Source organism: Rhamphochromis longiceps, linkage group LG8 (assembly GCF_057381845.1).
Source record: "Rhamphochromis longiceps isolate RC_006_pf linkage group LG8, R_longiceps_female_GT1.1, whole genome shotgun sequence".
Lineage (NCBI taxonomy): Eukaryota > Metazoa > Chordata > Actinopteri > Cichliformes > Cichlidae > Rhamphochromis > Rhamphochromis longiceps.
This window is the reverse complement of record NC_140564.1, coordinates 20036215-20062380: the sequence shown is the minus strand read 5'-3', so window position 1 is coordinate 20062380 and position 26166 is coordinate 20036215. Positions and strand designations below refer to the sequence as shown.

At 38.1% G+C, this 26166-nt stretch overlaps 1 protein-coding gene across 7 annotated transcripts in view; it reads right to left on the bottom strand.

Moving 5' to 3' along the window:
* slc4a1b (solute carrier family 4 member 1b (Diego blood group)) overlaps positions 1-22812 on the bottom strand; it is a 29979-nt gene extending 7167 nt beyond the window's left edge. The window contains exons 1-4 of one of the 7 annotated variants that reach the window (XM_085416394.1): positions 22674-22812; positions 2828-2874; positions 604-775; positions 40-175 (exon numbers count right to left, since the gene is read on the bottom strand). In XM_085416394.1, coding sequence (XP_085272520.1) covers positions 40-175; positions 604-760 — 293 coding nt within the window. In that variant the 5' untranslated portion in view covers positions 761-775; positions 2828-2874; positions 22674-22812. Of the gene's footprint in view, positions 1-39; positions 176-603; positions 797-2827; positions 2875-4755; positions 4872-16768; positions 16869-22673 lie in introns of those variants that run through there. The other 6 variants (XM_085416393.1, XM_085416396.1, XM_085416395.1 and 3 more) reach the window with 6 other exon arrangements.
* Between the last annotated feature and the right edge of the window lie 3354 nt (positions 22813-26166).

Below are 26166 nucleotides of genomic sequence, written 5' to 3'. Positions count from 1 at the left end.
ATTTGTGTTTGTATTTGTGGATGGTGTCTCAGACGATACCTGTGGTTTTGCAGCAGAGAGTTCAGCACTCCTTCCCGATCTCCTGACCTGATTTCCTTCTTGTTAACCATCTCACTGACCATCTTCTCTGTGATGGTATCCAGGGTCTTCTCCTCACAGTCTAAAATGGTCACACCTTGGCAAACACAATTTAGAAACATATGTGGTCATGTTCAATAAAAGGGAAAGAACTGCTGCTGTGGTTTAAGAAGGGACTTTAGAAGTAAAAGCCACTAAAGAAGCACTAGAACTAAAGCTATATGTGTCAGGTTGGCTAAGACTGAATTTTACAGATGCTAATCTAAAATAGCTTTTTTGATAATGATATTTTGCAACAACAATCTAAATCAGCAAAGCATTTAGTAAACTGGAATATAAGTATAGACTGCAGCACAGTTTTCCTTTGATCACACTGTAACAGGGAGGAGTGTGACACAGCATGGATTTACATAAAATATCAGTACCTTTAAATCCTATAAAAGTAAAGCACTTCAGAAAATTGAAAATAATTATAAATAGTGTAAAAAAAAAAAACCTGTAAATGCTCATGTTTTGCTCACTGACCTGGGCTCATGGTGTGTCTGAGCTGGATAAGGCTCCTGAAGGTGAGGCAAGAGATGGGAGTGGGCACCCACACCTGCGCTTGAGGGTCAAAGCTCTCCTCATAACCCACCCATCGGCCCTTCTCCTGCCAGTAGCCCTGCTGCTCCTGCTCCTTCATTTGTTCCTTCAGCTTCTTGTAGACAGAGAGAAACATAAGCACAGGACAAAGGTGCAAGGATAATTTGTGTCTGTGAGGCAAGTGAATTTTAGACAGGGCAGGTGGATGATATAGAGCTGCTCACCACCCCCACCCCCACCCCCACTCCCTCACCCCCACCCCCCTCCTTGCAGTGCAACATGTGAGCATGAGGTGTAGGCCTACAACTGCACAACTGTGGTTTCAGTAATCTCTTACATTTAAAGTCGTCTACAAATTTAGGACATGTCTTTTTGTAGCAAATAGTAATAGTAAAAAAAATAAATAAAAGATGGTTTATCCGAGGTGATTGTTTCCAGCTACTATGACTTGTTACTGCTTGCCTTTTTTAATTCCAGGTTTTAAAATCTTACCTCATTCATTTTTTGACTTTACATACAGTTCCAAAAATGATTTTAAACAAACCAAAACGAATAAATAATAAAAAACCTTTATCTGCAAATTTTACTTCAAGGTTAAGAAAACAATATTTTTCATGCCATATGATTCCCAAGTGTGCTTTACTCTCTTCAGGCAGAATCAGATAAATCCTGGTCATGCTTCATTACAAAACAAAAACATTAAAGACATTATGAGTGTTGTTTTCCAGTGACTGCCACTGTAAGAAGGCTAATTTCAACATCATCATCATTATTTATTTTAATTTGGTTGAGTTAATGTTTTACTTACTGTTACTGCATCAATGAATAGTGTAGTTAAAAGAGCAATATAGCAGTAAGCAAAGGTCTAACTAAGGTCATTGCACATACATGGGCGTAGGTTCAGAAGGCTTAGGAGCAATGTTCCCTCTAAGCTGCGCACGTGCGCAATTGCGCACTGCTGGCACGGTCTCTGCGCACAGAAAATCTGCGTTGCACACAAAAAATAAAATCTAACCTGAATTGAAATTAAAATTAAAACTTTAACAATTCTGTTTTGTAGTGTTAGTCAGTAAGTGACTGGCTGCTCCCCTATGGGATTAGAACGATGCCACCTTATCCCATAGTCCAGCCAATAATGCGATTCACATTCGTATATACGCAGCTAATCAATGTCGTTGACAGGCTATGACAGCGTCCTTATGTGCTGACACCGGTGCTTTAGCTAGCAAAGCGGCGTGGCTGATGTGGAGTGAAGCCACACAACGTGTACAACCATTGGAGATGTGAGCAGGACAGACGGAACAATTGACAGAAAAAGTGTGCACTTTATATAAGTTTTTAAATTGTGTTGATAGGCCACGTAAAACCAGAGTTATGATAAAAATATCTGCAATGTTCGGTTTTCTTCCTGAATACTATCGTTGTTTATATTTACTGTGGGAAGAAACGGTAAAAACGGCGTTTTATAAGGAAAACGCTTGAAAGCGCTCTCCGCCTGTGAGCAAAAACAAAACCAAAAAAACCCCACCCTTTCCTATTGGTCGAAAAAAGTACCATGTCGACCAATCAAAAAAATATGGCAACATTGCATTTAGTTGTTTAGGAAGGGGGAAGTTTTAGGAGTGACGTGGTGTTTTGAGATGTGAGAGATTTGCAAAGTTTAGCGCAAATCTTGTGTAGTTAGTGTGTAGTGTAGTCAAATTTTTTTATGTGTGTGTCAGAACAATGAGGCGACTGCTGACTGTTACAGCTGTTACAGTTCAAACAGGAGTTCAAACACAGAAGTTCTACTGAATGATAATCCTAAATAGAACAACACCTTGTTTTGTCTTGATAAATCACACTGTTACTCAGCTGAGTAAAGACATAAAGGCTTTACAGCTTTTTTCCCGATTTTTATTATTTTTATTTTAATATTGCGAGGGAAGTGGACACGGATCATGAAAATGTGGGAAGGTGATGTCCAGCTGACACTTTCATGTCTAAAAGGTAAACACGGTTTTCTCGCCTCAACAACCGCCAGGCTCCAGACCTCTGAGTCAAAATGAGTTTCCGGTGTGTACACGACTGGACACCCATGTTTTGAGTGTCAATACATGTCGAGCATCTAGAGTGGGTATACAGTGTGTGTGTGTGTGTGTGTGTGTGTGGGGGGGGTGACCCTTACCTGACACTTTGCAATGAGGTTACTGTCAATGTTTCAGTTCTAGGCAGCTGGAAAAGACGGAAAATACATTATTTACAAAACAGAACTGAGCAAAAGGGCAGAATTCAGCTTAGCCTGACTAGACAGTGTTTAAAGTGCATGGGTGTGTACTTATAAAACAAAATATGTGGTGTGCTAAATAAGTAACAGTGTGCATCCTCTCTTTTCTTTTGAGGACAAAATGCTAGTCACCAGAATGTAAATCAATGCATTTAACAGTGAAGACAGTCAAGTTTAAGGTCTGGCTGTAACAGTAGGGTTACAGAGGCAGAGGTAGAAGTTAAGATAAGTATGAGGCTGAATCAAAGTGTAGCGTCACCTGTTCAACCTTGTGTGTATGTGTGTGCATATATGTGAATCATTAAGTGTTTATGTGCAGATTCTTTATATGTACAAGGAGCAAATGTTAGATGGGTAGCTGTAGGTGCATAACAGGTGCATTTTTCTGCAAATATACAGTATTCTGTGAAAGTCATGAGTCACTCCTCTTTTTTTTTTTAATTTTGCTTCCAAGTTGCCAGACTTTCTTATAAATTTTTGAAATTGGTCTTGAGCGACTCATGGAATGAACCCGTGTTGTGTCTACACATAACAGAAAACTTAGCAAAGAACCAATATGAAATTGTGTCTTTAGGCGTTTTGTTACCGGTGGCCTGTCGCAAAAACATGAAATTTCCTCCAATTTCCTAAATCTACAAAAAAAAAATTATAAAATAAAAAAATCTAAAGATAATGCAGTCTGACAGAACTACAATTGTATTTTGGCACCAAAACGGTTATTCCCATATCTTGGCATGGTGTACAGTGTGCCCTTAAAGAAACTTGACACACGGAAGACAAAAAAAAAGACAAAAAAAACCTACAGCAGGTGAACAGTATTGAAAAGTCATGCCCTATCTATGCAATGATGAATATTCTTTTGTTCAAATCATTTTAAGGATGTACAGAGAAGTTCAGGAGCTAGATAAAGCAATGAGTGTCCACAGCATCTGCAAAACACAGTGGAGCCTCTGTCATGGTTTGCTGCTACATTTCAGCCAGTGGTGTTGAGCTCTTGTCAAAATTGATGAAATTATAAAAGCAGAAATGTCAGCTTTTGTTCCATTTTGATTGGAAGCAGCTTCATGTTTTTAGCATGACAATGACACAAACACACTGCCTGCCAATGTATTAAAAGCATACCTGGATAGAAAACACACATAGTGGTACACTACCAGTCATGGATTGGCCTCCCAAGAGTCTGAAGCTAAAGATGAAGCAGTGTGGGATCATCTTGCATAAAGACATCTAAAGAAGCGCCTTAAATGTCCATTATAAACCTGGAGAACTATTCCTGGAGACTACTCAAAGAAATGACAAGAACGCTTCTCTAAGAGTGTTCAGGCTGTGCTGACGAATAAATATGGTCATACCAATTATACACTCTCAAGCTCTGGAATCATATATTTCTGTTTTGGCTTTATATATAGTATCTCCATTTATTTTGACACTTTTATATAAATTGCTGCACCATTTTTTTGCAAAAAAAAAATCTGCATCTTTGCAAGTGTCTCAAAGATCATTAAAATTGCAGATGAGAAAAGCATTCTTATCTTATTGTTTGTGCATACTTAATCATGTGGGCATGTATTCCATAAAAAGTGACTTGTTGTTTTACACAACATGACTGATATTGCCACATTCTGTTTTGCAATGACTGTTAAATTTCTTCAATTAACCAATAAAGATTATTCCACTGCAGCAGTGACTCTAACACACATCACAACAACATTAAGTGTGCAACTTCAATGAAGTGCTCCATTCCCATATTTTCATGCTTCAAAGCAACAGCTTAACTTAATTTTTGGACAAATACCATTCATAGCTGTAGCAGAAAAGCTGACACTTACCTCCTGCAGTCACTGCTTAAACTGACAGCAGTGGCAAGTGACTGACCCCAGAATGGCAAAAAAATTGTGACTTCATACGCACCACCTATTTAAAGCTTCTTCGGTGCCGATGTGTGTGTGCATGCTTCTCGATAATGGGTGGGACTAATACATGCATGCACACACACATGGACACGTGCACTCTAATTCTCTCGAAGCGCAAATCCAGCAGAGCAATGTGTTCCGGTCTCACCCATAATATTGATAGTGAATACAGTGGCTTGGTATGGAAGAAAACTAGTCAAACTGTGTCATTATCCAGCCCGCATCTTATCATATTTAATGTCTGTGTTTAGAGGACAACAAGGGCTTAGACTTCTCTGCTGGGCCTGGTCACCTTCAGTCTTGCTGGAGTAAAACATTTGCTTAAAGCTGGCTTTCATCTGCTTTTCTTCCTCCCACCTTAAGACGATCAGCATAAAACTGAGGTGTATTAATCACATTTCTGATTGCATATATAGCGGAAACTGCTGCCCGACTGTCATTTTGGGCTGACTTTTCTTCTGAACTAGACACACAAACAACAAATTCAAAACAATTCCACTCATTAACTGCAAACATTAGGTGACATTTAACTCTTCTAGTCATTAGAGGGTGATTTTAAGAAGTCATTAGAGACTAATTCTTATTCCCCAAATTGTTTTAATCTTTAAAAAAGTGTGATATTACATTTCCTGTAATGCAACTTTCTGCTTTTTGAAAGATTTATGTTTCTTGAGCTCACTTTAATGACTCGGCTGGATTATGTAAAAAAAATGAGTGGTTCTGCACAGGGCAATTCCTGGAAGCTTATGCTTGTTAGTTTTTTAATAACATAATAATCAAGTTGTAAAGCATATCATAACAGAGGTGTGCTGTGTTTAATAAACTTTAATGTAAAGAAAAGAAATATTTGCATACCTTCTGTTGACGGTAAATGTTATCATCCTGCATCTTGTTTCTGTCACTGTACCTCATTATGTAACTGTCTGGAATCCATTGAGACTATTTTTTTCTTGACACTGGGTTGTCAGTCACCAACATGAGTGACGAAATACGAGAAGTCCTCTTCCTATATGCAAATCTGAAAGCATTGTTTCTCTGCACGCTGATATATTTAATAGTGTCTGCATGTGTTTGTCCTGAACAGAAGCTCAGAGGCCTCTGCATCCCAAATCCTCTGATGTATCTCCCATTACAAGTATAAAGAATCTATAAGCAAAATAATTTTTTTAATGTATGTTTTACTATCTTTTCTGTTTCATGCATCAAGCAAAACTGACATTCACTAAAGTGTAATTCTGCAACAGCAGCAATCTCCTAATGTAATTCTAAAAACCAATATGGATGTAAATCTATCAAATTACTCTTTGCAAAAGCAAGAAAACTAGGAATTAGCAATGTATACTACTATATAGCATTACTGGATTATTATTGTTATTATGGTTGCATTTATGTGCTGTTAAGCAGTTTCATCTGCACAAATGTGTCATACTTTGTATGAAAGTGTAAATGCAACCTGGCTGATATCCTTCATTATATCCGTTAACATAACATTTCATTCCTCCAAGAAATGTTTAGCAGTGACATCAGTCTCCAAGAAAGGCATCGGTGTGAATACTTGATAGACATTAATACATGTATACACTATACATAACAGTTGATGCAAGCACAGGCTTTTGAGTTTTCATGCAATATTAAATTACAAAGCAGAGACTGCTTTTTTTGAGCCTTTTCTGTAGTGTTGTGGTTAACACATTTGCCTTAAAGGTGGAAAACATCCAGTTCAAGACCAGAAGGAGACACAAGCCCAGCCTCAGAGGTCATAATTTTCATTGCTGGTCCCAAGCCTGGATAAATGGAACGGTTGTGTCAGGAAGGGCGTTTAGAAAAAAAAAAATCAACATGTGGTATCATGTGCCATTGAAACCCCTGGGAAATAAGGGAGTAGCTGAAAGTAGTTGTCGGTTGTGAAGGACACACAAAGGGAGTTTTTTACCCTCATGTAAATATCTCATTTATGAATGAAAGGTAGCCAACTAATGCAGCTAGTGTTCAATCAGTACAGTTTAATTAAATTTTATTTATATAGTACCAATTCATAACAGAACAAGCTTCGATTAGAAAGAAACTCAGCAATCACACAATCTCTTATGAGCAAGCACTTGGCAACAGTAGGAAGGAAAAACTCCCTTTTAACAGGAAGAAACCTTTGTCAGAACTAGGCTCAGGGAAGGAGCAATCTGCCGCAACCGGCCTGATAGAGGGTGAATAATGTGAAAAGTATTGTTCCCAGCATGGAACCCTGTGGAACTCCATGACAAACCTTTGTGTGTGAGAAAGATTCACCATTTACATACAAAAATTGGAATTCATAAGATTGATATGATTCAAGCAAGTGGAGCACAGTGCTACCACAGTACAGTCAACATCTGGCTCTCAAGTAATTGAAATAAATTACAATTCAATAGTATTTCAACAATGTTTATTATTCATTTTCAGTTAGTAAGAAAATAAATTTTAAAAATTATTTATTTTCTCATTTCAAGTAAAATAAGGCTTCGATTTTAGATTTGCTTAATTTTAATAAAGGTGTTGTTTGAATCACCCCATTTCTGTAAACCATCTCAACTTTGAATATTATTTTCTCCCTATGTGTTTCCCCCATGAGTTTTCTGTTTTCACACATGCCCTGAATAAAGCATTTGATTTGCTAAGTAATGTTATGTGGGATGAGTTACAAAGCATGTGACTCGTCTGTGTGTTGCCTTTGTATATACATTGACCACCAAAGACAAAGGAAAAGGCTGCACAGATTAAAATAACCTTACCGTAAATACAAGAAATGCTGTGCAGAGTAAATTAGAAACAGTCCATCAAAATCTAGTAATAGATGTGTTAGAATGGAGAAACATCTAGATGCAGATCCAGCCCGCACTCTGTCTATTGGTGACCTAGGGTTTAGATGAAGACATTAACTCAGAGAGGCTGATCGAAGTGAAGGGGTCCAAGTAAACATCAATCAAATATCAGTTATTAAAGTTGCTGTACTTTAAGGCACATCTGTGGGATAGCTGTAAATAATTTTTTCTCTAATTATTACAGTTTCATCTGGGAAGAAATTCCTAAAGTCATTGCTAGTTAAGGTTAACAGACTTAGCTCATTAAAAATTGGACTTTTTCTCAGCCTGGCTACAGTGCTGAAGTTAATTTGTCACGAATAGTAAGATGTCCTAGCTTTACTGAGGGCTTTTGTAGAATAACAAACTATTTTTTTAGGCCAAAAGTGTAACACCAATTCTTCTTCAGCCTATCCATTATCTACTTCAAGGTGGAAGTTTGTGAGTTACCAGGGAGTCAAGCAATCAAGCATCTGTAATGTACTGCCTTCTTTTTCAGAGAAAACACAGAATCCAGGGTCATACGCAGTGCAGATGCTACAATATTAATAAGATATAATCGATTTCTGTGGGATAAAAAAATGCAGAGAAACATATAAGATTGCAACTGGTCCCAAGTCTGGATAGTCATGTTTTGGGGTGTTTAATAAATTCAGCCAGATTTCAGGAAAAAAGAGAGCTTCTCTATCTAACATCTCCTAACAAGACCAGGTTTCCCCAAAAAGTTTCCTAGTTAAGGTTGGTGGAGTACTGGAGGTCACCCAATGCAGCCTGATTTCCTGGCTGCTCGGGAGGACCAGCCAAGGGAGCGCTAACTGGGGCTAAGCTACTTTGGCCCACACTGACTACCAGTTGGGCTGGTTATAGGACTGTGGAGGCTCTCAGGTCATCGTACTCTAAGGAGCTTGGAAAGAAAAGCATCTGGACTTTTTAAAGTTTCTTGAAGACTTTTCATCTCTCATCCAAGAAGTTTCTTCAGTTCTAAGAGCAGTTGGTGGAGTCCCAGATGGTCTTCTACTCTTTCTGTCGTATTTGAGGTTTGTAAAACAATGACCAAACAATGCACTTTGACGTGCAAATAGATACAGAAATGGTGCAAAAATGCTGGTAGCAAAATCCCATTTAAAAATTCACCAAATCAGCAATTCAATACCAGCAGAAGTGATTCCAGCCCAGTTGCTACAGCTGTCACTAATATGCTTGGTATGTGTGCAGGGCAACTGAGACTATGCTAAACAAACTCAGGGAGGGAAATCCTTACTGTGTGTTTGGCAGCATGCCAGCATCCAGATCATGGTACAGCTGAATAAATTCATTCCATAAATATTATTATATATACAGTAGTTTTATCTGTTACCATAACACTTCAGAGTTCAGAAATAAATAGGTGACATGATGGTGGCTACATCCATCTTTTATATAAAGTTATAGTTAAAAAATGAACGAAAATTTAGTAAACAATTCTAATATTAAGGAAACCTTTTATTAGCCGATATGCTTGGATACTTTATGGCACCTTGCTTATACTGTAATCTTTAAAAAAAAAAAAGACAGTTTCTTTACTTGTACTGCTTTCCACATTTCGCATTCTTTATAATGCTGACAAGTGATAACAGAAGTATAGCACAGCCCTTGAGCACTGTTTCTACTATAAAGTACCATCACAGAAAGTGGTCACAGGGTGGAAAAGTCATCATGCAAGGATGGAAAAAGACAAGAAATGCCCAAATTCTTTTCAATGAGCATTTAAAGCGTTAAAAGGAAGTTCACTGCTTTAACAATGATCTTACAGCTGATAATAGGTGGGCAGGCAAGACATCAGCCACGCTCGGTCAGATGAGGAAGCAAGTAGGAAGCAGGAAGGAAAGACTTTAGCCAGACAACATTCTGGCCAAAAGCATCAGAAAAACAGCTTTCTGCTTTCTACACGCTAAAGCTGAGCAGCATATGTGTAGGCAGCAGACTGATGACAGGAGACAACAGATGATCAGCAGATGGTCAGGTGGAGTCTGACACTGTCTGAAAGTAAAAATGCAAAAGAAGAGGCATTTGTTCTTATATATTGTTACTTACAAACTTCATTCAGTGTGTCCTATTAAATTAACTAACTTTAGGTTAAGAAAATAACTGGCACTACTTCAAAAAAGTAGGGGCAGGAGACAAAAAAATGATACAACATAGTAATGCAATATCAATACAGGGACACCACATATAGACATGTTGTTAAAATACTTTGGGAATACTATGATCAAGAGGGCTATCCCATGCACCACCATCCTGAGATAATAGGAAAATACACTGAATTAATCCATCCATTCACTTCTGCTTATATGTCGCGGGGGGGAAGGGGGGGGGGGGGGCTGGCGCCTACCCAGCTGTCTTAGGGCGAGAGGCAGGGTACACCCTGGACAGGTCGCCAGTCTGTCACAGGGCTAACACATAGACAACCATTCGTGCTCACATTCACACCTATGGGCAATTTAGTGTTTCCAATTAACTTATCCCCACTAACTGCATGTCTTTGGACTGTGGGAGGAAACCGGAGTACCCGGGGATGACCCAAGCAAACAATCAACAGTGCTAAACAGCGTGCCACTGCACTGTTGAATTAATTCATCTGTGAAACCATCCAACACTGGACTTCCTAATGCAGAGCAAGCTAATGGCTCAGTCACACAGGTACAAATAGGACAGCAGGCTCTGTGCATCTACATAAAATAAAAATGACAATAATAACGATAAATGCTGTCTTATTTATAAATACAGACAGACTGCTAGGACGTTGCCATCAGTCTAAATTAGTTTTTGTCAATGAGCACAACTTGAGGGGACTCGAGGTCACTGTAATTTTTAGTAGATACACTAATGGTATCAATTTCAAACTCCTACGTTGCCCACCTGCTCACCCAGCGGGACAAATACACATCCTCAGCCTTTTATGAGGGGTAATAATAAACTGGATTATATGTATGGCAAGTGCTTTAATACTTCAGGAACACTTCCTTAAAGTTAAAACTGACTCCACTGAATGGGAACAGTCCCATGGAGAATAATCATCTTTAGCACAGCAGGGGGCAGCATTCTTTAAAGGATTATTGAAAGTGACTGTGATAAAATCGCTGAGGTTCTTCAGGTTCATGTGCAACCAGAACTCATTTCTCTGTGTACATATCACTAAGCACATTTAAGCAGAAATCTTTAAAACAGGAGATTCTTTGAACCTTCCTCATGTATAATTGTAGCGACTGGAACCACTACTGTAAATTCAGATGTGTGAATTGTAGATTAAATTATATTACATACATATAGATTATGTTACCTGGCAAACTTTGACTTGAGTAGTTACTAGTTAACTTTGGTTAACCATCACCCAGGGATGCTACATTTAAAGTTTAAATTGGTGACACATTGGACATCTGGATATATTTTTTTCTTCCAAAACCATGAAGTGGATTACATAATCAAACAAGCAGATTTGTTTGGCTACATTTAAAACAAAGACCCCAAACTGCAATGTTAATGGTATACAAGTCAGGGCACACTTTCTTTTAAAAATATCTGCATAACTGAGGATTTCTGAGGAACTCAACTGAGGATTTACACTCTGCTCAATATTTTTAAATGATCTCTATGTCCAACTCCCCAAAAAACAACAACAAAAAATTCCCTCTGGACATGGAGGTTCAGTCACAGGTTAAAATATTGAAACGATGAACTTATAAAAAAAGCATAGACAAAAAGCAAAGTGTTCCTCGACAACAAAAGACAAACTGCCCCGAACCCTTGGGGGCTCTCGCTTTTATACAAAAAAGCCCCTCATCCTCTCTGTAAATTTCCACTCCACGATCTCAACCCTGTAGGGGTGCAGATTCTGGACAAAACTGGAATTTTTCAGCCCTCATTTACTATCATTAAGGGGTCACTGTGACCTGCAACACTTCACTATTTCTCACCACAGGTGCTCTGATGATGTGCAACATGTAATATCCAAACACAGTAAACACATAATATATCACTTTGGCAAATACTCAAATATAATATGCTGATTACTTGAGCTCAGAGCAACCAATATGTTATGAGATAAAATGCCATACTTCTAAAATATGTCAGGCAAGGAGAAAAGGCTCATACTGAAAAAACCCCACAAGTGTTCAACGGTCTCTCTGCCATGACACGTGTAGAGACAAATGAGTATGGCCATGGAGTTGGTAACGAGGGTCACTCACTTTAATCAGCTGCTTCAAACCAACATTTTTGACTGTGATCGTGGGCTCTGTTCCAAAAGCACCTCCTGTCTCCTTTTCCTAACCTCTTCTTTGACCTTGGTGACCTTTTTATCAAGGTCAAAGAAATGTGAGAAGGAGCAATGATAAGGAAGATAAAGAGAACAGCAGTCCGTTGAGAATCAGAATCACCTAACACTAGTCTCCTTATATGTTGAAACTAGTGTGTGCAGAAGAAAGATTACAGAATGCATCTTAATACACCAAGGTTGGAATTTTAGAGAAAAAGCATTTTTTCTCAAATTTACTACTACTTGTGTCTGCGGCAGAGTAAAGCCATCTTTTGATGTTTATAAGCTTACTTAAATAGGCACAGTGTTTGTGACTGAAAGTTGTGAACGGGAGTATTTTTGCTGCTGGCCTTAGCATCTCAGCATATGTATTTGTAGGAGCTTTCCTTTCAGGAGAAAAATGTTTACACGACTCACGAAAATGTGAATTATAAAATCTGAGGGACACAATTTACTGCATTTTTACAAATCTAGTCCTGAAAAAAATCAAGAAACAAGAAGTGCTTACTCAGTATTTTGGGTGGATGGCTTAAGGCTGCCCAAACTGTCTCTGTCCTAAAACTCTTCACTCAGTCCGGATGAGAGGTAAGCTCCGCTTATTGGTCATAAGTAATACTGGGATTGTCATGAAAAAGAGCAGAAATCATCAGAGCCGAGCTGTCTTTTTTTCAGCAGTGTGCACAAAGCAAGTTACCGTCACTGCTGAATCTGTAACACAATTAATTTATCTCAACCGGATTACTGTTTTCAGAGAAAAACACATGCGTGAAACCTGAGCTTACGCTGGATAATTTTGGTAAATTTCTACCCACATCTTTGTACACAAAGGATAGCATACAGTTAGTAGATCACCCTGGAACTGTAACATCACAATAAATCGCCTCACTAATTAAATCCGTTCCATAGCAGACAAAAGTAAATACCTGATCATTTCTTATATTTAACTACTCTGAACTTCTTTTCTCCTCCCTGTTTAGCATTTCTGTGACTGCAGTAAAATTTGTTCAATCCATCACTTATCCCATTTGACCCGAAGTAAAAATTACTTCACAATAATCCTAAAAGCAGCAATATAGCAAAGGACATAACCGATACAACCTGATTGTAAAGAACTTAAAATACACTTTGATGGGTTATTATAGCTCATAATCTTTAGAGAACTAATATAAATCTATGATCTTCAAGGCAACAACTCAACCAGTAGTTTTATTACAGTAGTGTGATGTTCAGAGTTCACACTACTGTGGACACTGTTTCCATGAAACCGATGTGGACTAACATTTACATAATCTGCACTGCTTTATTATGCCGATTTTTTTTTCATAACTGCTCAGACGGTCTGAATTATGGGACTGTGAGGTGCGTTCCAAAAGTCCCTTCTATCTCCTTTTCCTAACCTCTTAAACTTGAGCTTGATGAAAATATCACTTATGAAATAGGCACAATGTAATGTGTGGACAGATGTATTTTTTGCGGATGTGATGTGTAATGCATTTGTAATATAAAAATATTTACATGAGTCACGCAAATCTGAATTACAAAGTCTGTGGGACACAATTTACTGTGTACCGCACAAAATCGAATGCGAAAAAAGCACGTCTTATGTCTGTGGTGCTTGTGATACTTGCTACTAGGATTGTTTATTTTTAGAACAGTTAGATGCGTGGATGACTCAAAACTATGCGCCCAGGGCCCAAACCTTGGCTCTATCCTAAAACTGATTCATCATGCTGGGTGTTTAGAACTGAGCCTTATTTATTGCTCCTCAGCTATCCTGGGATTTTCCTGGCTCTATATGAGAACTACAGTAACATGTCATGCTAAACTATGTAACATTCAAGGGCTTGATAACGTTTGCACACACACATGAACTGATTTCTCCCTGCTGAATCTGTATTGAATACAAGTAAAACGTGTGTCCATTTCACACCTTAGACAGGGAAAGTGTGAAATGAACGACTGCCTATTACACACTTTGAAGTGATACTGGGTTAATTCGTGTGTTAGAATATTGCCTTTGTGTTGCAATGTGTTTAGTAATGATGTAGCTCTCCTTTGGATAAATCCTGTGCACCACCTGAATGTTAATCCTCAGAACCCTCTTCAGTGAGTTCTATCAGAAAAGTTTGATTCTCCTTCATCCATTCTCCTCCATGATCTGAACAGCCTCCTTGCTTTCAGAGAGAAACACATGCTAAACCTGACTAGTTGATTACTTCAGTTAGTAAGCCTGCCACTCTCAGTCATGTTCCCTCATCGGGTTTGCTGCTCTTGGCTGAATGCTGGTTATTAATGAAGTGAACTGGCTCCATTTTTGTAAACAAATGATGCCACATATTAGTAGAGGACCCTGCAATTGTGGCATCACAGTAACTTGCTCAGCCTAATAAACTGTCCTATAGCTTATAATTTATTTACATTGCCCTGTTGTAAAGTGATTCAGTGATCCATTTCCTCCTATACAACAACAACAACAATAATAAAAATAATAATAAAAATTAAATTTCATGATAATCATAAAGGCTGCAACACAACAGACATTAGGAATGTAAACTGAATTATACAGAATCTTGAGTGCACTTTGATCAATTAATATAAACCAGAATCTGTTTAGAGAGCTTAAATGAATTTATGTTTATGTAAGGCAGCAGATAGACAAGAAGCAGATTTTCTTCCAGCAGCCTGATGTCTAACAGGCTTATGAATAGACTTCAAAACCTTTTTAGCAGGTTATTGCACAAAATGGAAAATGCACTTCTAATTAATATGTGCTTGATGTGCTCAACATTTTTGTGATTGTTTTCATAGATGGTCGGATGGCCCAATGCGAAGAATTATAGGACGGTATTTGCTCCTCTCCTTTCATAAAGGATGCTTTCTGTGCTAAACGGGACAATAAAGGAGGCATTTACGCTCTTTTTCCTAGTATTTGGAGATGTGGAGTGGCTCTTATTATGTGCTATGCGGATACTTCCTTGTCATTTTCCTCAGTTAGGGCTATTCCAAAGCAAAACTGAATATTGGAACACACCGTGTGACGAGCTTCCAAAGCGCAGGTGTTTTGAAAAACACTGCTCCAAAGTGGGGGTGAAAACACCCACATGACATGACCATGGGTGATTAAGGTTTTTGTGTATCATCCCAGTTTCAACAGGTGGATTATCTGCTGCATTTAGGCAGGTGAGATGCCCAGATTTCCATCTCTTTACAAACTAATAATAATGGATTGGATTTATATAGCACTTTTCAAGTCACCCAAAGCGCTTTACAATGCCACTATTCACACACTGGTGGAGGCAAGCTACCACAGCTGCCCTGGGGCAGACTGACAGAAGCGAGGCTGCCATATCGTGCCCCTCTGGCCAACACCAGTAGGTGGTAGGGTAAAGTGTCTTGCCCAAGGACACAACGACCAGGACAGAGAGCCCGGGGATCGAACCGGCAACCTTCCGGTTACAGATGTGCTTCCCAAACCTCTGAGCCACGGTCGCCATCGCTAGAGCCATCTGGGCTATGCCTTGTAATTACTGAATTTATACTCATACTATTCTACTATATTTATGTCCTTTCTGTCATTATTATTTTTGCTGCAGTCTGTGCTGCCCAACAAGGCTTATCCATTCACTTTAACACCAGGGTCCAAAGTATAACTACATAAATATTAGGGGTGCAACAATACTCGTATCGGTATTGAACCGTTCGATACAGTGCTTTCGGTTGTATCAAACAATACAAAATTTTTAATTTATTTTATCAACTTTTCTTCTGACGATGCTGTCTGTGTTGAGAGCTCAGTGGATCTGCGTTCGACTACTCCGCCTAGGCTGCACTGTCGAGTGCAGATGTGTGTGTGTGTGGGGGCAAGCTAGCGAGACAGAAGTTAAGCTCGTTGCAACATGGCAACTGCCTCAACACTACCCGAAATTGAACCTCCCCCACCCTCATTCACATCTGGCGTTTGGAACTATTTAGGTTTTCATGTGAAGCATGACCCTGAAGGTAAGCACGTCATGGACAAAAGTAAAACAGTATGTCGGATGTGCCACGCAATGCTCAATTACATTGGTGGGAACTAGTGCGTTAGTGGCAATAGCTCGTTAACATGTTGACGTCGTCCAGCCCCACGCATCCAAAGATGAGTGATTCCTCAATCAGATAGATTTAAAAAAAAAAAATTTTCTTGTTTCAGCAACATTAAATTTAAAAACTGTACTTTTGAGTTAAAATATATATTTATAATTTTAACAAATGACAAATTAAAAAGGCATGAACATTCTTTTGTATCGAAAAAATATCGAACCGTGACACCAAAGTATCGAACCGTATCGTTGCACCCCTAATAAATATTGTCATATTCAGATGATTACTGTCATATAGATGGGAGAAAGAGAAAGCTATACTGACTTACATAAGAAGAGAGAGAGCGATACAGTGAGAGAGAGAATAGCACACTGCGTTTGAAATTCATTAAATCATCGCAATTGAAACAACCTTTGCTTTCAATGAGAAACTAAAATATGTAAAAATTTGAATCTCCAACTCTTGTCTGTTCTCTGGTTTTTTCTATTACTCTACCAAAACTCCTACTACTACTTTCAACAGAAAATGACTGCTAAAAAATTGCTGCATGAAATGCCTTCATCTTCAGTGTAACCTGAACAGCCAGAAACTCAAGTAGTCACAAAACTGTATAACAAAAAAATTAAAAAAAAACAACAACCCAAAAAACGCAAGAAAGCACATCATTACATGTGATGTATTTCTTGACAATGCTTATGATAAATGAGATTTCTTTTCTTACCTTGTTTTAAATTCTGAATGCCACGTCTGGTGCAACTATTCCATTAACACCAGGAGAGAGGCAAGCAGGTTCTGGGTAACCAAAACTTCAGTCACAATATCTGACATCCACAGTACAGTAAATGTTGATAATAAAGTTAAGGACAGTTCTTTTATCCTCCGCTGAGTCACCTCTGAACTGCTGCTTGTTTGCTCAGATTTAAAAGGTATTGGTCAATGTGAGTTGTGATTGGTCAGAATTTGCCTCCAATAACGTAATAAATGTTACACTGTTACCTTTTAGATTTTTGTTTTTTTAAGATTAGCACAGTTAGACTGTGAAAATAAAACACTGAAATAAAACCTAAAACATCTTTGATAGCGTGAAGAATAAACCCGATCGCATTAACTGTCACAAAGCTTAAAAGTCAGCCAAACACAACCAAACATTGTGATCTTTTTTCCACGGCTCCAGGCAAGGCTGGAAAAACTCAGCCCCAAAACAGCCAAAAACCTGTGTCCTTATAATAGTTAACATGGCAGCCTTTTCTCAATATATTTCATTTTATGAACAGTTGTCAGTTGTTTGTTTTTTTTGTCAGTTGCTTAGCACTGAGTGTACAGGGATCCAAATTTAAATTTCAGATCATTTTAACTCTCTGGTGCTAACTACTGTCAAGTGTTCTTCTTTGGTGTATCTGAGGTGTAGCATAAAGAAACACACTGATTATTGAGCAAACAATGGTTATAGTTTTCACATATAGAGTTTCAAAACAGAATGGGTCAAAAGGTCAAAGATCAAAGTAATTATATCCATTATACTCAACCGTGTATTGGTCTCGCACAAATCTGAGGACAGATGTGAGTCTATTTCTGTTTCTCAACCTTCAGCTTAAAATAAAACTACTATTAATGGATTCACACTAAGATATGTGCTAGGTCAATAAATATTTTATACTTTTCTCTTGTGTAACTGTTTAAGTGTGTTTGGGATGATTGTCTTTAGACACGGAGTTGTATTTTTATTCATTATTTGCGTAGACAAGCATTTACAGACCAATCTATAAATGTCAACTCCTTTGCAGCCGCTTATCAGCTCACACTATGTTACACAAAGAGCATTTACAGTGATGGTTCAGCTCCAAGCCAAACACGCTGAACCCTATCTGATCCAAACATTCCTTCTGAAAGTCTGCATATGTGTTTCCATACATTTTGGGGAAGTTTGATCTTGCAGCTCTTGCAGATCTTCTTAGCTGTCAGTGAAATAGCAGTTCTAGAGATAATCCCTACACCAAGTGAGAAAAGCTTATTTTTTCATAATACACAGTTGTGTAAATAGTGATTAGTGCCATTTCTTTAAAGGGGTTGAGTAACACTGTTGAGTTTTGCACGGTTCTTATCAGACACCCTAACCAGCTTTTGCTTATGTTGAGTAATCTCACAATCTTGTACTTGTTTGCACATATTTTCCAGGGAGAACCTATAGGGCATTAGAAGGAAACAAAGGCAGAAACTGACTTTCTTAATAGCTTATTTATTCTTGGTCAAAAACACGATTGAAATTTCCAATGAAGTAGTTTACCTGTAAAATACATTGTATATCTTGCATTAGCTGTTTAGGAGTTAAGACCATTTTTATGCACAGCTACCTATTTCCAGAGGGTCAAAATAAATTTCACAGACTAGCAGAATTTTAAACATAATGATTGATTTTCAATACTTGAATGAAATCCCTTCACAGTCAATGATTACCTGAAGTCTAGAACCAATGGATATCACTAATGCTGTATTTCCTAGTGGTGTGCGGATCGATACTGAAATATCGATTCTTCCGATACCAGCAATTTATGTTCTAGAAACGATTCTCATATTATAATATCGATATTTTAGTACTCTGGGGTAAATTTGTAGTTTTTCCATTAAAATGAACGCAGTGGAAAGAAACTATACAATTCGGATCGTCTAATTTGGAAGGAACTACTTCCTCTTACGCCTTTCATAGTCATATGCAGAATACGGCTGTATAAATGTGTTGCAGCCCCTGGCGTGCACACTCACAACAATGGCTGAGCGCAAACAGAGTCCTGTGTGGACACGTTGTTGTGGCAACACCACTGACCTCGTCAAACACCTCGGAGTAAATCACATCACAGAATATGATAAGCTTATGTTGAGGCAAACTGAAGAGGAGGACAGGGACAGGTGCTGTTAGGGCGAGACAGACGTCTCTCGCAGAGTCCTTTTGTGCTGCAGGCAGGCAACATGCTCAAATAGCGCACAACGTCAGTTTTTTTTATTTCTATATGATTATTCTGCATTATTAAGCAATAAAAAAAGTTGTCTGATGTCCTCTAATCATTATGAAGCAATATGGTTATGTTATTATTACAATTACATAATACAATTATATATTGTATTATGAAATGCAATGAAACATTAAGTTTTTGTACAGAGTATCGGTATCGGATCAGTATCGCCGATACCACCCTGAATTTTACTTGGTATCGGATCGGAAAGGAAATCAGTGGTATCGCACATCACTTTGCAAGCAGTTTGCTTTGGGTAATTATGCATTTGCACCATGATCACAGTTCATCTGTTCTTCAGCATTTGACTGAATCTGAGCAGAGAGTACAGCCTCGTGCACTTCAGAATTCATGCAGTTACTTCAGTCATATCATCATTAAACACTGTTGAGCCTGTTTCACTGGCAGCCATGCATACTCATGCCATAAGATAACAAGTTAGTAAGTTAATGTTGGCTTCATCCGTCCAAAGACATTTCGAGAACTGTGCAGGGTCTTTTAGATTCTTCCTGTCAAAGGCTAATTTTTTAATTTTTTATGCACTGAATTAGAGTTTATTACAAAACCATAAAGCAGGGTTATATAGACGAGTGTGCAATTGTGCCTTCTGACAAATGAATGCTTTTTTTTTTTTTTTTTTTACAAAAACTGGATGGAGAAAGGAATTTGAAAATTATTTAAGTTTCTTGTTTTCAATCCAGGATTTTTTAAGGTTGCTAAAGCTTCTGTTGCATTTAAAAATGATTTTAAAAAAAAATTGTTCCATTCTGACTGGGAAAAGAAGAATGCCTTAATACGTACTAGCTGTACATATAAAATAAACCCTTCTAAAGTTAATCGAGTTAATTTAAGATACTTGTTTATAGGGCTGGGCCATATCATACCGTTCACAGTAATACCGGTATAATGGTAAATGGCCTGTATTTATATAGCGCTTTACTAGTCCCTACGGACCCCAAAGCGCTTTACATATCCAGTCATCCACCCATTCACACACACATTCACACACTGGGTCGGGCAATGATAAGAAAATGAAATATCGCAATAGAATATGGGTAAAACGCGCATGTGCAGTGCCTTTGTTTTCATACGCACATGGCGGAAAAAGCATGCCGGCGACAGAGAATGAGAAGAGCGAAAGTGGATCGTTGAATGAAACGGATGAACCAGAATTGGTTTGTAAAAATGCTGCAACTTCAGTGGTGTGGAACTGGTTTAGCTTTCGTCCGTCAGATACACAACAAAGCACTATTTTTGGTAGCGCGTGCTAGCGGGCCGTCGTTATTACCGTGTTTTTTGGAAAATACGGCACACTTAAAATCAATCCTTTGATTTTTCTGAAAATCGGCTTGATGGATTGTCGGAGCACAGCCCGGAGCATTACTGAGGATATTTTGGCCAATTTCCACTGGAAATGCCTTTTGGTTAAACTGTCAGCAAGGAATTTGCATTTGCACTGTTACATTTTTATATAACTTTAATGCACATAAAAAACAGCTGCTTGTTTAAGTGAAAACACATTGATGTTTTTGGGGGGTTTTTTTGCACTAATAAAGTCGTGGAGTTAGGGCTGTGCGATATGACCAAAATCTCATATCCCGATATAAAACATCTATCGTCCGATAACGATATAAATCACAAAAATTTAACATTATCTGTAAATTCTGTAAATCTCGGGCAGCTGAAGTGTTTCCAGCTGGGCGTCGTGTATCTGGTGTCCAGTGTTTTACCGATGCAGGAAACTACACATTTTTAGACATAGGTTGTAACAGCCGCCGTTTTCTTTGCGAGTATTTATTACACAGCGTGCTGCAGTTTTGGAAAAGCCTGTTCTAACGTTTGAGTCTAAGGTTTATTTTTTAGCACCTGACGGCTCTTTTTTGCTTCTCATCGGTAAATACTCTGCATACTCTTTCATGTGATTCTGTTTATTTTGAAAAGTCTCAACAGGATCTTGAGCTTTATTGTGAAAGGTTTATGTAGAAAATAAACAAGCGGACACGTGATGGTTTTACCATCGTTGTTGCTAACAACAATGCATAAAAACAGGCGCTTGTCCGTCTGTAGTGTGGTTATATAAAATATAAGACAAAGAGAGAACTTTAAGAAATTAATATAGCCACTACAGTGACCATCAAAACGATGAAAAAATATTGCCGTAAACAGTTTATTTTGCAACACCACAAAACAAACGATAGCGTAAAATGAAACAATAGACGTTTTTATATCGTCATCCGATATATATCTTATATCGAACAGCCCTATGTGGAGTTGTAAAGTATTTTGTCTAGTGTCAATTATATCGTCAGTTATATCGTTATCGCAAATTTTCAAATGCATATCGTGATAAATATTTTTGGTCATATTGTCCTGCTCTACTTGTTTATGTTTTCTTTTTCTCCTGACATGATTGTGCTTGTAATTGTGCCTAATCACATTTTATTTATGTTATTACAGACAAGCCTTAGCACACCTTATAGGTTACTTTCAATTTAAAGCTCATACATCTTTCAAATCATATATGACCATATGTACATATATATCTTCATTATCTCTTCTCATTATATTTTTCTCTTCCTCCACCACTGCTCTGTCTCCTCCTTCATTTTCACCTCACCCTCTTCCTTCTTACTTCAAGCCTCATCTCCTGAACTGAAGCCATGAAACACATGAAAACCTGAATAAACATGCTCATTTATTCCCGATATTGTCAGAATTAATTACTGTCAGCAGATTAGACATATGACTCCTGTCTCCAGACAGCTGACAATGAACCGGCTAAACAACAACAGCTGGTTATAAGCTGGTGTAACTGCTGGTGTAAAGCGTGTCAAAGCAAGATGTTACTGTAATCCCGTTACATTTGTCAATAACACAGTAAGCTAACCATACTCTGCTATGTTCGGTAATTACATCACTGTTAACTGTATGAGTTACAAAGGTTCTTCAGTTATCTGCACGGGGTGGAGGAAAGAAAACAAACAAACAAATAAATGTGCCTTTTTGTTTCCTGCATGCTACCTACAATCAGCTGATTTCAGTCCATGTGCAGATGAAGGAGGGAAATGGTGGAGCTTACATTACAGTTATTTTAATTGCATGAAAGGACAAACTGAAAACTGCCTCCAAGACAGAAACAGCTGCATTATACTGCTGCTCTCTGCAAGCATCTAGCTAGCTAGAGATTTGTGTTGACACTGGCACTGTAGCCTAAGGTTAATACTGTTAACTAGTAATTGCGAGACAATGCGTGTCAATTCATTGCGAAGTGTGAAAGTAATGCAACGAGCAGTGTAACGAATTACGCAAAGTACTGCATTACTTTTAAGAAAAATAACACGTGATGTGTAAAGCATTAAGTTTTTAGACTGTGGTTATTAGCGGACATTATGACAGATATGTTAGGTTCTAAAAATCACAATTTTCTTCTGACAAACACTTTGATTAAATTCTCACATAGCATCCGAGTCCAACAGTCCACTTCACTAACAGCAGCAAAAATATCACACACACACAAAAAATCCTCCACAAAAAGCAAAACAAAACCCCCCCAAAGCAAACAAAGCAGTCTTACCCTCTGAAAAGTGGGTAAGGATAAAGATATCCTTAAAAACTCACCTCAGTGTCGCCGTCATCCGACAGAAGTGAGCTTCACTGGTTCATCCTTTCCTTTTACAAAGTTTTACACCCTCCTTCAGAGTAAATAGATGTGGAAACATATTGACAGCAGAGGTGAACTGCAGACTTGCAGCCTACACGCTCTTCAGATCAACGGCGGCAACAGTTGTTTGTCCTACAGCGGCCACCATCCTGTTATTTCCACACTCTCACATCAGGGGTCGCTGAAATTTGGCAACGGGACTTCCTGTCATATAGCAACTAGTTCTGTGTCATACAGCAGATTTTGGTGTCGATCGGATACCAAATAAATTAAGGGCTGTATTGCCAATACCAATACTGATACTAATACTTTTAAGTATCTTTTAGGGGAGCTTATGTAGAAGCTTATGTGGAAGAGCAGTGTGTCATGAAATGTACGAGCTAAGTCATCCTACATTTACCAAATTCTGAACACATTTTAATGACCATAAAATGACAGTGTTGTGATTTTACTATCCACATTAAAAATACCTTACCAGTAAAAGAAATACCTTTCAGCTTTTGTTACTGTGTTTTTGGAAATGTGCCTGTCTTTAAAGGACTTTGGGTCAGCTTCTGCTGTTTTAGTGTGCTATAGACTATAAAGAGTTGATGTGACAGACAACAAAGTTTTTTTCATAGTGCTTGTTTGAGGTACATTTTTTCATTTAAAAAATGATAATAAATATGTATTAAACACAGTTCAGTGGGATTCATACTGGACTTTGACGACAGAAGCAAAAAAATTGATCCAGATGCGTTTGTATCGATCTGATACTGATACCAGCATTGATATCGATACTATCAATATTTGAATCGATCATTTGAAATTTTTAATTTTAAATAATTCCTTTGAGGTGAAGTGGTTTACCAACTTATTCAATGACAAAGGCACGATTTGGAATACCTTTTCAAACAATCTTTTTGTAATTTTTAATTGATTGATTTATTTTTACCTGAATGTAGTTACAAGATTAAAAAAAAAACCTTTAAAGTTATCTAGTTCTCATAAACAAGCTCTTTTGGCTTGGAAGCTTGCATGCAAACCTAACTTCTCTCCAAAAAGTTATTAATGTATATAATAATGGAAATATACTTTATAAGAACAAGTCACTTTATTATTAAAATCGAGTTGAAAATGATATTGTGCTACTTAAACATTTCTTTGGCGCCGAGGGAAATCTTTAAGTTTATCCAGGTTTATCCAAGATTAACATACCTGTTATAATCAAAGTATATGCAGTGGTGTTTGAGGCTCTGTCAAGACGTGTGCTGTAAGTTTTTTGAGGCACAATAGCCAACATTCTAATTAGTGATACATTTTGGCTACATAGAGGAAAATTCTGCTTAACCAATAATGTTATGAAGGTTTCTTTTAAAATACTACGAAATGCCGGAGGACACCGTAAAGAACATCAACTTCGATAGAGTACATTGCTTGGGGGGCGTGCGGTCGCGGACCGGGAGACCACGGCCTATTGTGGCCAAATTCGGTCAATTCAAACAGAAGGAACAGGTGAAGAGTCGCGGCAGAGAGCTGAAAGGAACGGACTTCAGCGTGAACGACCAGTTCCCCAAAGAGATCCTGGAACGACGCAAGGTCCTGTTCCCAGTTCGACGTAGCTTCATCCAGAAAGGCTCCCGTGCTGTCATCGCCGTGGACCGGCTCTACGTGGACGGACAGCTCTACCGCGACCCCGGCACCACACCGTGGTTGTATTGACTGCACTCCAGATAAGAACCCGCTACACTCTTTTCTTATTCATTCACACTTTCTCTTTTAACATGGGTTTAACCTAGTAATATCAATATGATGTCATAGCAGATATAACACCGCCACCCTCCGTCATTGCTTTAATTGGAATGTTTCCGTTTCGTTTCTTTTTTGTTGTTGTTGCTCACAGTTCATGTGGTTTCTTTCTTTCTCTTGTCTTTCACTGCTGTGATCACCTACTTCCCCACTCACCTACAAACAACACCCTCTATTTCTCCATATTTTCACACCACGATCACGCAAACACATCAGCTCAACGGCAGCACATTCACAACAGCCTCACAGCACGCACAGACTTGCAGGACACATAAGCAAGCCACGCTTGTTCATATTAGTGAATATTCACACACATAGTCAGACTTATGGAGCCTCTCACCACACTTCTTTTTCTCTTTCTATTTACAAACAAGGGATGTTTCCACATTCTCTCCACCTGTCTAAACGAAACACCCAGCATACTTCATTAGACATACACACACAATTATGGGCATGCTGAGGTTTGTCACATGGAATGTAAATGGAGCTGGCTCCAGAGGAAAGAGGTTAAAGATATTTAACCAGCTTAAAAAACTACAGGCAGATGTTGTTTTATTACAAGAAACTCACAGACCTGTCGCAGGTTTAAACGAACTTAAAACACCTGAGTTTCCTAACGTGTTTGCAGCCTGTTATAATTCTAGACAACGGGGAGTAGCAATTTTAATACATAAAAATGTTAATTTTACAGTACTCGATACAGTTATAGATCCAGAGGGTAGATTTCTAATTATTAAACTATCAATATTGAACAAAAAACTATGTATTGTAAGTATATACGGTCCAAATGTTGATGAACCCTCATTCTTCCACGGATTTTTTAGTGCACTCTCTGAACACCTTGATTGCACACTCATTCTTGGCGGTGACCTCAACCTTGGACTAAATGAAGACATGGATAGGCTCAACACAACAGGAACTCAGCGCAATTGGCAGTCCACAAATATAATCAAACAGTATATGAGCGACTTTGGTCTTTGCGATGCATGGCGCTCTCTTCACCCCACCAGTAAGGAATATACTTTTTTCTCGCATGTTCATCACTCTTACTCTCGTCTGGATTATTTTTTGGTCAGCAGCTCACTGCTGTGTGACATTTCAGACACTGAGATTCATCCTATAGCTGTCAGCGATCATGCTCCTGTATCTTTAACACTAATGCACAAGAATAACACTACGCCAAGAAAAAACTGGAGATTTAATATATCACTACTTAAAGATGAAGACTTTATTAAATATTTTAAAAAGGAATGGACTTCATATTTAGACTTTAATGACACTCCCGGAATATCTGCTTCTGTTCTATGGGAAGCAGGGAAAGCTGTGATGAGAGGTAAAATAATTTCTTTCTCATCACACAAAAAGAAAGAAGAAAACAAAAATATTCAGGAATTAGAAAAAAACATCAAATCACTAGAAGAAGCCTACGTGTGCGACCAAGATCAGGAAACATTGAACAAAATACGCAAAACAAAACTAGAATTAAATGAAATTATTAATAAAAAAACACAATTCCTTATACAAAGACTTCGCTTGCAGAATTTTGAACACAGTAACAAATCAGGTCGATTTCTAGCTAACCAGCTAAAAATAAATAAATAAAAAACAACTATATGTGCTGCTAAAGATTTATCGGGGAACATAATATATGATCCTGGAAGA